Here is a 14,225-nt window from a genome sequence, read left to right on the forward strand (position 1 = left end):
TCCTTTATTGTGTAAAACAAGTTGTTATGCCAACCAGACATGAGAATAGAGGGTAACAAATTTATACAGGGGAAATATCTTACTTTTTTCTTGATGTTATGAAACTAAAACATGCTGTCATGTTACTTTTACCCCAGACTCCCATCAGTTCTTTATCCATCACCGTCTTATGTGTGGATTGTCTCAATTACAGCCGTAAACAAACTCAGACGGCAGGCAACACACACTGTATATTTCCATCTGGTCTCTGAGAAACGTCCACCTGCCAGGCTTTCCCAATTCTGTCGGATGTATCCGCTTGGCAATACAACACCACTAATTATACTGATCCTCGTCTGGGCCTTGAAATTCCCTGCTTGCTTGAGAGAATATTTTTGGGACGAGCCCAAACTTTTTCTCTCTTGATGTCTACAGCCCATCTGTTGTTCTTCTAGGGAGCTTTTATAGCCTTTATTGCTAAACACTCTCTCTTTTATCCCTATTTAGAGCCCGTTATGTCTTTCAGTCAAGTATCATTAGATTCATTTTGAATTTTATGGCCTATTTTCAAATGTGTGTGATTGTGTGGCCTCTGTGATTCCCTGACATTCCTCATTGGATGTTTTTGTGGTATTATTGTTCGTATGTTTATCCTGTGCACATGATATTTTTCACTTTATTTACACACTTCAACGATCCAGAATGACTCATATGAGAAAGTACCGCTAACTACTGCCATATATTCACGACTTCCCAGCCTGCTCTCTGTCACTCTCCCTGAGGTCAGTCTGTTGTGGTTCTGACAATACCATTAGTGGACAGACTAACAAACTCCGCCAGATCCCTGCAACTTGTGGCCAGTGACCTGTGGTTGGTGAACTAGACCGCAGACGGGCTCGCACTTGCAGCAGACAAAACATAACATACACGGAAGAAGTGAGGACACATGATATACACACGCACACTTTGCATTGTTTCCTTTGTGGTGGAAGACAGGCATGATAGGACAAAACAAGTTCATTCACTTTACATTCAGTTTTTTTTTAATTCAATTTATAGAATATTAACTAATTCACATTTGTTCCAACAGTCTCACAGCTCTGTTTTAGGCTCTGCTCCCGCTTGTTTCACCTCCTGAAAAACATGAGATATCAATATGATGAGTGAAAGACAGCAGCTGATAAGACGGGAATGCTAAACTAGTATCTACTTCAGTTTGTTTATTTAGCATTATCTGTTTTCACAGGAATGATCAAATCTGCTTCAAAGCTCAAAGAAACACATACTTTATCCATTTCAGTGACATTGGCACATTTTGAGATTTTATTTTATTTATTTAGGCTCTGCTTCATTTCTAGTTATTATGAGCTAAGTCAAACATTTTTCTAAATGTTCTGTAGTAAGTGCAGAAGAAAGACAAGGACAAACAGGATTTCTACACCACATTTGTCAGATACATAAAGCTTTTTTAAATCTATTCAATTGGCACTCACATGAACAGTTCATACAGTTCTGTGGAGCATTATATTTACGCATGAAATTCATAAAACAAGAAATCTACAGCATTGAGACTGTTTGTAATTTTTGTGATCTTGGTGACAGTAGGTATCTGTTTGGAAGCTGTGGTGTGTCAGTAGGGTTAATGATGAAAGAAAAACTCAGAAGCAGCTGTGTGGGAGGCTTGAAGGAGGCTTTGTTAAGAAGTATGGCATTGTCCTATAATTATGATGTTTCTTTTAGTGAGTCCTTGTATAGATTTCTTTTCTTGTTTGTGCATTCAGTTGGAATTCAAGTGAACATTTTGCACCTACAATAATATAATCAGATTTCAGTCTTCTTTAGTGTTGCTGTTCAGTGATGTCTTGGCACTAAACTGCTTGTTCTGTCTGGCAGTAAGGCCTCAGACTCTGTGTCGCACCCAGCTGGAGCTCTATGTGTGGTGTGACAGAGCAAATTAGTGCACACAGTGAGGTTTCCTGTCTTTCGTGTGGCACGGTGACGACAAGAAGCACTTTTGCTATTGTCCTTTCTGCCAGTGTCTCAATTTTTTTTTTATTACGAGTGGAACAGAGTGTTCCTGTTGTGTTTTTATTATACGGTTTCTTTTCTCTTTGTAGTCCTTAATTGTTGAGCTACTTATTTTTAGCTGATTTATGGAAGGGCTCGTAACTTGGTGCACCTGGAGAATTTCATTATTTCGCAGACATAACATCATATTTTGTTATGCAATGTATTTGGGTAATGTTACTAACTTTGCCATGGAGATTGTAGTTTTCACTACGTTTCTCCTTATTAATATTTTGGTCTGTAACTTTAGATAGTTGGTAACATCCTTGTTTAATTAGTCCCAGTTAAGTTGATATGATAAAATTAGACAAACAGGTTAGAAGATAGCATCTGGTTACCATAGAGATGACTGAAACCTACTACCGATGCATCAATTGAAAACAGTGGGCTACTCTTTAATTTATGTTGAGCAACACTTATCAAAAGTGTTGAGTGACCTGCTATGAATCAGCCTTTACACTTGGCTGAAAAGTCAATCTAGATGTTAAGAGGAAAAAAGAGAAAAAGGAAAGACGTGCTGACAGTTCAGGTGGAGATTTGGGTATATTATGTTTTGGTTAAAGTTTCAAACAGAGGTGAAGAGTGGGCACACAGGTCTGGTCAGCCCACTTCTTTCTCACTCAACAGCCCAGATTTTTAATTTATTTTCAGACTTGTAGTTTTCAGTACCAACCAACATATTTCAGTTTATTAGATTTGTGTGGCCCTTTATAGAGCCACAAAAATCTTTATACAACTTTGTAGCACATAATGCAGTAGTCAACACATGTAAATTGACTTTGATGTGTAAAATTGGTGGGGTTCCAGTTTAATGGTTGCTCACCTTCAGTTCCCCTTGCAGGAAGGACTGGCAGAACTCCTGTACTCGCTCTACAGAAATCTCTCCTTCTGGTAGGAGCCACTTCATGTCGGAGGTACCGTCATAGATGCCAACTCTTGGGAGGTCCTTAGATTTGAGGCCAAAGTAGCCCAGTGACCGAGAGTTGGACTTGACTGCTCCGTTGATCAGCACAAACAAGAACTGCAGGACAGAGTCAGTTTGATCATGTATAAAAACAGTTTGTTGTATTTTAGGTGGGAACCTCATGCCCTGGCATTCAGCCTACTGTGGCACAGACTTGAACCCTTTTTTTCTGGATAAATTAAGCTGATGAATACTCTCACCTTGCCTGTGAACTCTGGGGCCAGAGTTCCCAGTTGCTTCTTGAGGTCGGTATATTCTTTAGTTCCCCTATTGGCAAAGAGCAGGAGGTGTGTCTTCACCTCTGAATTGAACAGGCCCACTGCTGTCTAAGGAGGGGAAATCAGACATACAGAGAAAATTAAGGTTAAGGTGAGAGAAGTAAAGATTTCAGAAATGAAAAAGGAATAAAGAAGAGACAGGCTGTTTAAACATTTTGATGTTTTTTAGACAACAGGTGGACTTACCACTTGGTTGTATTCTGTGATGTATCGAACCTCGTTGATAGTGATAAAGTTCACAAGACCGTCAGCATCTAACTTCTTGGCCTCGGCAAGTTCGAGGTTCTCCTGGTGGTTATCTGCCTGGATCCCATCACACAGACACACAATCATCATACAATTGATTTAACTTATCACTTTTGACACTGAGAAGATGGTTCATGGCATAAAACGGATGCACAGTCATGAAGGTGTAGCATACCTTTCTGAAAAGTGTGATGGTGTCTGAGGAGACGCTGTATTCAGCCCACAACTCTTTCTCAGTGCACATTGCTGCGGGGACGGTGTCAACTCGCTTCGCAGCTGCCACAGTTTCCTCATAGCCATGACTCTCCTCTCCCTGACATACAAAAGTGTAGGATGAAGAGTCACAAGAGGGAGAATGTTAAAGTAGATCTCACATTTAGCATTTTAAATGTTTTTTTTCCCCTCAATTTGTTTTTCTTTGATTATTACACAAGCTGTTGAAATGAGCATGACATTTTTCTTTTTTTTCATAATTTGTGAATTATATACTTATATTGTAAATCTTGCACAACCTTCTTTCCAATACAGTACTTAATTATGCTAATAAGGCACATTTTAAAAAGAGGGACACTTGTCCATAGGTAGGCTTTATGCACTAGTGTGCTGGAAAGTGACTAAGCAGGTTACATTTAGTTAAGCACTGCAGTTAAAACGTATTTATCTTGCACTATGTCAATTGTATCCTGTTTTATACCACCTTTAAGAGGGTGATGCACGTTTTACTACATTTATTCAACAGCTGTAATTACTTGCTTGCAGATTATGATGTTTTACATAAAACTGACCAAAAATATATAAAGTAAGTAAAATTATACTTAGACCAGCTTTAATGTTAAAATACTGCTGACTTGTAATTAATCTGTAATAATAATCCAGGTATATAACCTAAATGTATAACAATGAGCCCTTCTGCTGTTCGTTTTGTTAATAATACTGCCAAGCTTTTACTTGTATATATTTTAAATGCAAGATTTTGACTTGCAACGTAAATTTTTACATTATGGTATAAGTTTTTTTATTTTTTATTTTTTGGTTGCATTTTTCATGCAACATTTCACCTATGGAGGTAGAGCATATTTTTGGACATATTTTCTTCATCTTAGCAAGAATGTTTCTCTCTCTCAAAGACCACCAATGGGTCTCAGGGGCACCAAAAAAATAAATAAAGGAGAGTGAGAGAGAGAATATATGTCATAGAAAGAGACCAAGTGATGGATAAACAAACACACCAGGAGGACAGATGAGGCTGACTCAAAAAATGGTGAATCATAGCTGTTTATGAGAGAGTATTGCATGCACTCTGGTGATCCGTTTTATTGTTTTGCAGCCTGTAATATGTGTGCATTCCCTGTTAGTCACTGCACCAATATTTTGGTCATTTTTGGGCCAACTATTTTGTTATCCTCATGTGCTCTCCTTCCCTCTCTTCTACGTTCCTCTCATGAACCCTCTCCTGGCCTTTACACTTGTTTACAAGAGGGTCAATGGAGCCAATCCCACAAATCTTCAGATGCGTATGTATTTCCTGTCAAGTAGCCTGCCATCATCCCTGGCACACAGAGTCTGGGCAAAGGGCTCGCCTCTGTGGGACAACCAGCCAGCCACCCTCGGTCGTCACAGCACCAACGCTGCCAAAGGTGTGGCCACAGGAAATGTATCCTTCTTTGAAATCTATTCTTGACAATATCACCAAGACACTTGCAAACAAATGCTTTATTTTTGGAAATTTGAGCTAATTTGTCTGATTATGTCTGGCTTGTCACATGCATGTTAGCGTAATAAAGTAAGCCATGAAACGGCCCCTGTGGGTTTGGTTTTAAGATATCCTGTTACGTTGTGTGACCTAATTTTCTTTGTCTGACCTCCAGGAATGCGATGACCACCACTTCAGCAGAGTCAATGAAGGCCTCGACAGCTTTGGCGTCAGCCAGCCTGGGAAGGGCACTGTCTGTGAAAGAAAGACACACAGATCCACTAAAATGGTAAACAGACTGCATTAATACAATGTTTTTCTACCTTAATGGACAAAGGTGAGGCGCTGGGCTGCCAATCATCAAGAGCAACCCATTCTACCTGCTGAGCCACAGCCACATGCTACTAGACATATAATTCAACATAGTTTGCAATCCTGTCACTGACTGTCATAACAATACTAAGAGGCTATAAGCATGCTTGCGGCTCTGTGATGCTACAGTTAGACACAGTGGTGCTTTGCGCTAAATGGAAACACTGCTTAAGCTTTGCTGGGGTAATGTTTATCATGCACACCATTTTAGTGTAGCATGTTAACTTTTGCAATTAGCACTCAAAGTTACGGCTAAGGCTGATGGGACTGTCATGAGTTTTACAAACCAAAGTATGGAATAACTTCAAATATTGACCTGATGGCAGTATATTGAAGAGATAAGGCATCGTCAAAGTTATTACAATTCCTCCTGAGGGGCAACATGAATGTTACCAAATTTCATGGCAATATATTTTCAATAGTTGTAGGGATCTTTCACTCAAAAACGCATGTGAACTTCATGTTAGTGGATCATCAAAGGATTCATTATCAGAGGACCCTGAATTCTTATACAAAATTGACATGGGAATGCATTCAGTAGTTGTTGAAATATTTCAGTCTGGACCAAAGTGAAATAACTTTAAAATAAAGTTGCAAGAGAGCAGAGAAAGGAGAACTAGATTACAAAAATGTGTAGAAACATGTTCATTTAAATCAATTTACCTTTCTCTGTGGCAATGACAGAAGACACCAGGAGGGAGAGAAACAGAGTGATCAGCATGTTTCCGCTTGACAGGCCAGCAGATAAACCGAAGGAAAACCTAAAAAGACCGTCTAGCTGCTTGACTCTGTATAAAAAGTCATGCCACCTCTGTTCTGTCTCTGACGGTCGCCACATGGCAGCTGGAGGTGAGTTTTGATTGGAGGCTTCATGAGAACCAGCCAGGTGTTCATGATAAGTTGGGGGTGCTGGGACATTAGACTACGTGTCGCTGTAGGACAGGGGGCAGGTGTGTGTGGGCTGTGCTGTGGCATGGCAAAATGTAACTGTCAGTAATGATCCAATGAATTTACCTTGACTTCTGTTTTTCTGCATTATGTGTGTCCACAGAACATTCACTCATCTTGCATCTTGTTTGCAGCATCTTCTTAACAACTTTGCTCTCAAAGTGTTTTGTGCTGCAATGTGTTACATAAATCTGTTGTGTGTGGGAGGCTCTGTTGGGTAACAGTTGTGTGTTATCCCCAGGCAGGTTGCAAATAGCTAGTGAGGAGACATGTGTGAGCACTGGAGAATGATAGATTAGGCCATTAGACCAGGCTGCATTTTAGTGTGTTCACCACATGAGGGACACAAGACCTACCTGACCCATTCATCATGGGGCAGCCACACTTTGTAAATGTTGAATTACAGTAGGACAATATGTGATGTTTGGAATAACAGCAGGTATCTACCTTTTTGGGTGCACATTTCTAAGGTGTTATTGGGAAAGTACCAGGTATCTGACAAGTAAACAAATATATCTGAAGAATTTACACTAAACATCTTACAATGTCATGAGAATTAGGAGAGCAAGATTTAACCAACTGAATAACATAAAGTGACTGAAGGTGACAGTTTGAAAATGTCATCTCAATCCCAGAAATCCCAGGATCTGATGTAAATTTCAAGAACAGACTCTCCAGTCAACAGAAAAATCATGAAATGTCACCACAGAGGCCATTTCATGTCATTTTTACTGTATATCAAAGTGAGCAGTCACCAGTTAATAGTAGTGTTTGTTAGGCAAGATCCCTTATTTACCCGTACTTTAAGGGTAAAATTACTGTCTGTGCTTTTAATGATCAACACGATTCAACAGAAGAGCCTATTACAGATATTTAAACATAATCAAATCCAATTTTTTGAGTCAAACAATACATAAAACGTTTGTTCAGATAATTGTGTAGTTGATAACTGATCTGTGGTGGTTAGTCTGATAACCACCACAGACATGGCCGTTAATGTGGGATGTTAAAACAAAATCTAAAAGTTACTGATTTACAGTTTTAATCAATAATGCCACAAATTACAATAAACTCTATACACATTTTTGTATTTTTTGTGGTTTACTCAGGATTTTGCCCCCGAAAAGGAAATGTGCTAAACATTGCATGCAAGTAACACTTTGCTCGACCACAGAGCAGTAAAGCCAGCTGCATGCACTAAAATATAACGACCTCTTTAGGACAACATGGTAGCAGCAGTTTTGGTCTGAACCCTGTAAACTTTCTCTTTGTGTAACTGTGTGTGTTTGCATAAATTAAATCCAAGCACTTTTCATATACATGCATATGGGCCTTTGTATACAAAAACAGATTATTATCATGAAAGCTGTGCACTTGTTTATACCAAACATAGACAGTCTCCTAAAACTGTTTCTAGTAGTCTAGTAGTTATACATCTGCATGTGGTCCGTGCAGGAGTGTGACTAATAAGAGCTGGTCTACAAGGAAATAAAAGTGCCATGTCTAAATTATTATATACACCAAACATAAGTCAGCAGGTTTTTCTATCCATCAGGGGAGAGGAAATGGGACATAATAGAAATATTAAGTAGAAATCGAACAGTAATAGTAATGACATATATTATTGTAAACAGTTAAAATCTGTGTGGTTTAAATCTGTGGTAAGTTCACCTGACTAACAGGGTCAGTGTTTATTATGATGACGAAGGTATCCTATATTCACATGAGGCTTAGGGGCAGCAGGGCAACACTAATACTGCAAATTAGGGCAATGCTTAACACCATAGACTGATGACTGATGACTTCTGCTTATTTCACACACACAGACGTCACAGCAGACATACAGTGACGCAGCATCAGCACACAACTATTCTCAGGTGAGAAATACTTAAAGCTTCTTAAAAATGTTTACTCTTCAGTGTCACAGAGCAATAAAGAAAAGATAACTTTAGTTTAGTCATAACAAAAGTCTTGTAAATTTGATTGACTTTCAGCAGGGATCTAAGTGGTTTAAGACTTTCTGTTTCTAGCTGCACGATGCAATCTTTAAGTTATAAGAGCGCTGACACATATGCTTTTCTGTAAAGTTTGTTTATGGCATCCCTGACACAAACGCCTTCCGGAGAACGGCTGAAATAATGAGAAGGATGCAGAGAAGCAAACAAGGAGTCAAAGAGGTCTGAAATACTGGTTTCAGCAGTTCCTGACTGAACAATAGAGAGGCTGCTGTTTAGGTTCAAATTATAGGCACAGATGCTTGTATAACTGGTGCTTCACATAAACAAATCAAAAGTTAGAATTATAATATACATAATTGCAGAAATTAAAACATCAGTTTACGGTAACAAAGGCTCCATGATGTGTTTTCCTTTATCATGGCAGCTTTGAACTGGAGGCTTAAACTCAATTTTACTGATTTTAAAAAAAAGTTTTTACTGAATTTTATAGTGCAATACAAGTATTCACCAACAAAACATACAAACAGACCATAAGAAACAGCACAGGACAGTGGGGAGAACAATACTTGAACAAACAGTAAGTTCTTTGTGGAGAGAGAAAACACAGAAATAAGACAAGAATAAAGCATGAAAGAAGAAAATAAATAAAAAATAAATAAATAAAATAAAATAAATGCAAATTGTAACACAAATTTGAGTGTAGAATACATTGTAACGTTGAATTCATGGTAATAAACATGTGATATAATAATAATATAAAATATGTCAAAATATAATAGTAATATAAAAAACATAATTATAATTATATATATATGTGTGTGTGTGTGTGTGTGTGTGTGTGTGATGGTATTCAAACATTAAATGTGTAATATAAAAATCTGATACAATAATATAGAAGAGTTGACAAGAATCCAGGGCTCAAAAATAGTAAAGGATGAAAATCAGTAATTATTGCATAATTTCATCAAATAGTTACATACAAAAAGAAATGCAGCAGGTAATCAGAATGATCTCAGTTTCTTTTTATACTGATTATAAATGTAAATAACCTGTAATATTGCACATGAATGATGTTTTTTTTATCATCATTTAATACAGGATATCACTTCAAATTGCAAAACTGATTTCAAATGTAAAACAATTATTTTGACATTTTTCTAAGATATTTTCAAGTTTTCCAGTTAATTTACGAGATACTGACATGACACCTTTATGAATGCTCAGAGCTCTGTACCACAATCTCAGCCTAAATCTGAAAACCCTATCTCTGTCAAATGTTTTAACATCTTTACTTTGATGCTTTGCAGGAGGTTGCTGGAGAGCTATCTCAGGTTTGTTTTCCTCTGAAATTACCCTGCGTGCGAGGCCCCAGCAGATCAGCCAGACTTAACGCTTCCTCTAAGTTTACATGCAGGCAGAGAGGAGAATTTAGTGGTGAGATGCGTGATGTAACGCTGGTAAACCTCAGGCTGATGGATTACTGGTATTTAGATTGTGGCAAGGTTAAAGCTGTCACTATTTCTCAAACCTCAGTTACACAACCTTTAACCCTGTTCGGCTTTGACACATGATCTGTGTTTTAAAGTCTCGCACCATGTGGAGGTATTCATCCTCAGAACGTGCTCCTGAGCTGCTGCCAGAGTTTGACATATGCAATGTGCACATGCAAACTCAAATAGAGTTTAATAGAGATGACGAAACATTAAGAAACACAAACACATTCAGAACGTTAAACAGGAATATAATTGAAAGAATGACTGCAGGTGCTGGGTGTAAATGAGAGCAGCTGATTCACACAGACACGAAAGACTACTTCAACTTACCTGACTGCATGACTGAAAGCACAATTTAAATGTAATATTCAAAATATGTAGGATGTTTTTAATGGGATGCTTGGTCTAGAGTGTTGATGGTTGAGGATTAAAATGGAGTGGGTCACGGTTACTGTGTCAACTGTGTGGAGTATGGATTGCCTGGGTGGGTTAGAAACAGCTTACAGACTGTGTGATGGTTATGTCAGGGGTCCACGGAGGACGGGGATACCCTTTGATATGTTATGATACTCGAAATGCAAAATGCCACCTGTGTGTGTGTGTATGTATGTGTGTGTGTATGTGTGTGTGTGTGTGTGTGCATGATTCACGGGATAAGAAGTATGGGGTAAGAATTTCCTATAAGGCACGAAATATTGGATACAGTTGGATATTGTCCTTGAAAACTATGTAAATATACTAATAATCAGAACTTGTCCATGGCATAAACAACAGATTTTTTATTGTGCAGAAACAAATTTGAAACACTCAAGAAGATGTTGAAAGTATTCATTCTCACAGCTTGGATTGGCAGCTATACTTGTAAAAGCAGATATTTCATAACTTTAAGGTTCAGTTCATGGTTACCTGTGGAAAGATGTTTCTACATAGAACACTGTAATACTTTAATAGATACTTTAAATTTAAATCATAAAACTGCAATATAAAATGTGCATACTCTAGTACTACTAGTTTGTAGTACAGGTCTTTTGATTTCAGGGACAATTACTGGATCTCAAACTGAGTCATATTAAATGACACTGAGCATTATGATAAGAAAAACAGCATGTGACGTCAGCAGTTTAAGCAGCTGGGTAATTTGAATTACAAATACATGATTTTACTAAACTCATTACAGCAGTCACAATAGCCTATGCTTACCCATATCTCAAAGAAAATAATGATAGAGGTACAGTATATTCTGTCACACACATCTACAAATGCAATGTGGGATGCTATTGTATACTCAGGACACTAATGGGGCAAAATAAAAATAAAAGCTGATTCACATTGCTCATGGCAGTCTGAAAATTAGCTTTGCAGATTCAGAACTTTGCAAAGTCTAATCCTGTAGCCAGAGTGTAAAAATAGGCAGTAGAGAAATATTTCACTCCAGGTACCTATATATACATTTAGGAACCATTGAGTTTAAATAGACAAACTCAAGGTTAAAAAATAGTCTGGTTGCTTTCTATTATGTTATTATATTCAGTCATCTCCTCAGGAACCACCTCTTATAATACCATAAGTTTAAATCATCCCAGCCACTGCAGTGGAATGACTCCTCTTTCTCTCAGTTACTAGCAGATGCAGCTGCTGCAACTCCACATACAACGTGGACCAGAGAACCAACTGCACTTAAAAAAGAGACTCATATGAATGTTTTCTAATAGGCATCCTCTATCGGTACTAATCTTAAATCTTGTTTTATGGTGTGTCAACACTGTGGTCTGGTTAGGTTTAGGCACAAAATCCACTTGGTTGGGGTTAGGGAAAGTTCATGGTTTGTGTTCAAATGACAACTTGAAACGTGGCATGGGTTAAAGTTACTTCCTTTGAGTTGTGCAGCCTTTGTTGTCACAGCAACAGTACAAATCACAACAATCAAGGTTATGGTTTTTAAAAAACTGTCCTGACTTGTGGTTGGAAACATGACAGTCGTGTCTCTTGCAGCTAAGTCCACTTTTGCTTTCTGTCTATGTAGCCATCCACGCAACCGCATCCTCCAAATGTATCACCTTATATTGACGTAATCTGAACGGCGTCACTTCCCCGGGTCATAATTACTACTGTTACTACTACTACTGCTAAATGACGTAAACGTAAGCATAGGTCATTTTTGTTGGCTTAATTTTTGACCTATGCTGCATTTGTTCTTGTGGGGACGAGCTGGACTTATGGGTCAATTAATTATCTTACACGGCAGGCTTTAAGCAGCTTTCAGAAGTAATTTACATGTTAAGGTACAGCCTGTCTACATATGTGTGCATTTTTACAGAAAAGAAGTTTGTTGCTTTTCTTTAAATTAATTTATATGTATAACACTCTTTACATGTAAGATAACTCTAATACTATAATTCTACATAAAAGCTGTTCAGTAAATATCAATAATTATGTTTTGTCTTTTGCACAACTCATTAAAGGTTATACTTTGATATTCACATCACAGAGGTTTGCCCATAAAAAAGCCTTTGGTAACAGTAGTGCAATATGAAGTAACTTAGACACATTTTGTAGCTTTTCCCTTTGAATTTCCTCCTTAATCTTCAAACACAGCCCTGTACTCATTTTACTTTTGTTCCTCCTCTGTGCTCTCCCGTTACCCTGTGATTCACCCTCAGGTTCCAGATAATGTAGAGGTCAAAGATTTTAAGCTGATGTCTGTTATGTTTATGCCACATTGCACAAGGTCCTGTCCCTTTATCTGCTCGCTGTTTGAAGGCTTGAGCTGCTAATGGGTGCACTGACATAGATGCACATTGATATCTGGGGGCAAAACGGACACCAACAAACAACACTACAGTATAACATTCGCTGTTTATGTCATACTGAGTACGATGCTGTGTTGTATTGCTGTCTGCAGTTCAAATCATTGTTTGTTGTGTTTGAGTATTTTGTTTATTTACATGTGTACATATGTTCAATATTTGTTTGCATGTTTAAGTGCTTTCTTTAGTTATTATTTTGAGTGCAGCACTTTCTTAGACTACGTTTACACGTGCCCGGTTATTTTCATAAACGGACATTTCATCCTCTCCGTTTACAAAAAAAAACTGCGTGCACACCAATTCGTTTACACTAACCCATGTATATATGCTGTCAAGAGCAGCTCAAGCCCACGTTAGCCACGTTAGAATCCCGCATAGCAACAACAGCAACGTCACTTCATTCCTCCACATAGTACAGCACTTGTATTTGCAAATGCAAACAAATACAAACGGATTGCACCAGCATAAATGTGACTGCTATTCTGCATGCTTCCATGATCACCATAGATTGTAAACATACACTGTAGATTGTAAACAATGTCGCATTTAACCGAGCGGAGCGCAGCTAGGGCGGTTGCTGAGGCAAAAACCCGGACATGGGAGAAGTTCGGCGAGGCCATGGAAAAAGACTTCCGGACGGCTTCGAAGAGACTCTGGACTCTCCGGCGTCTCAGGAGGGGGAAGCGGTGCGCCGTCAACACTGTGTACGGTGGGAACGGTGCGCTGCTGACCTCGTCGCGGGACGTTGTGGATCGGTGGAAGGAATACTTCGAAGACCTCCTCAATCCCACCGACACGCCTTCCGGTAAGGAAGCAGGGCCGAGGGACTCGGGTGTGGGCTCTCCTATCTCTGGGGTGGAGGTCGCCGAGGTGGTTAAAAAGCTCCTCGGTAGGAGGGCCCCGGGGGTGGATGAGATCCGCCCCGAGTTCCTCAAGGCCCTGGATGTTGTGGGGCTGTCATGGTTGACACGACTCTGCAGCATCGCGTGGACATCGGGGGCAGTGCCTCTGGATTGGCAGACTGGGGTGGTGGTCCCTCTTTTTAAGAAGGGGGACCGGAGGGTGTGTTCCAATTACAGGGGAATCACACTCCTCAGCCTCCCTGGTAAGGTCCATTCGGGGGTGCTGGAGAGGAGGGTCCGTCAGATAGTCGAACCTCGGATTCAGGAGGAGCAGTGTGGTTTTCGTCCAGGCCGTGGAACTGTGGACCAGCTCTACACCCTCTGCAGGATCCTTGAGGGTGCATGGGAGTTTGCCCAACCAGTCCACATATGTTTTGTGGACTTGGAGAAGGCATTCGACCGTGTCCCTCAGGAGTCCTGTGGGGGGTTCTCCGGGAATACGGGGTACCGGACCCCCTGATAAGGGCCGTCCGTTCCCTGTACCGGTGTCAGAGCTTGGTCCACATTGACGGTAATAA

At 39.4% G+C, this 14,225-nt stretch overlaps 1 protein-coding gene across 1 annotated transcript; it reads right to left on the reverse strand.

Annotated features, from left to right (window-relative positions):
• Positions 1-1,071: 1,071 nt before the first annotated feature.
• Positions 1,072-6,320, reverse strand: LOC128369009 (endoplasmic reticulum resident protein 27). The gene is made up of 7 exons (XM_053329960.1): positions 6,263-6,320; positions 5,397-5,482; positions 3,710-3,847; positions 3,475-3,591; positions 3,211-3,336; positions 2,870-3,067; positions 1,072-1,113 (listed from the first exon to the last, which is right to left on the reverse strand). Exons 1-7 carry the CDS (start codon positions 6,318-6,320, stop codon positions 1,072-1,074), a joined length of 765 nt encoding a protein of 254 aa, XP_053185935.1.
• Positions 6,321-14,225: the final 7,905 nt, after the last annotated feature.

Source organism: Scomber japonicus, chromosome 2, assembly GCF_027409825.1.
Source record: "Scomber japonicus isolate fScoJap1 chromosome 2, fScoJap1.pri, whole genome shotgun sequence".
Lineage (NCBI taxonomy): Eukaryota > Metazoa > Chordata > Actinopteri > Scombriformes > Scombridae > Scomber > Scomber japonicus.

Coding starts and splice junctions, on each gene's coding strand:
- LOC128369009 (XM_053329960.1), bottom strand. CDS start 6,320: ATGCTGATCACTCTGTTTCTCTCCCTCCTGGTGTCTTCTGTCATTGCC. Junction 3,068..3,210: donor CCCCAGAGTTCACAGGCAAG/GTGAGAGTATTC, acceptor TCTGTCCTGCAG/TTCTTGTTTGTGCTGATCAA. Junction 1,114..2,869: donor TCCTGCAAGGGGAACTGAAG/GTGAGCAACCAT, acceptor CATGTTTTTCAG/GAGGTGAAACAAGCGGGAGC.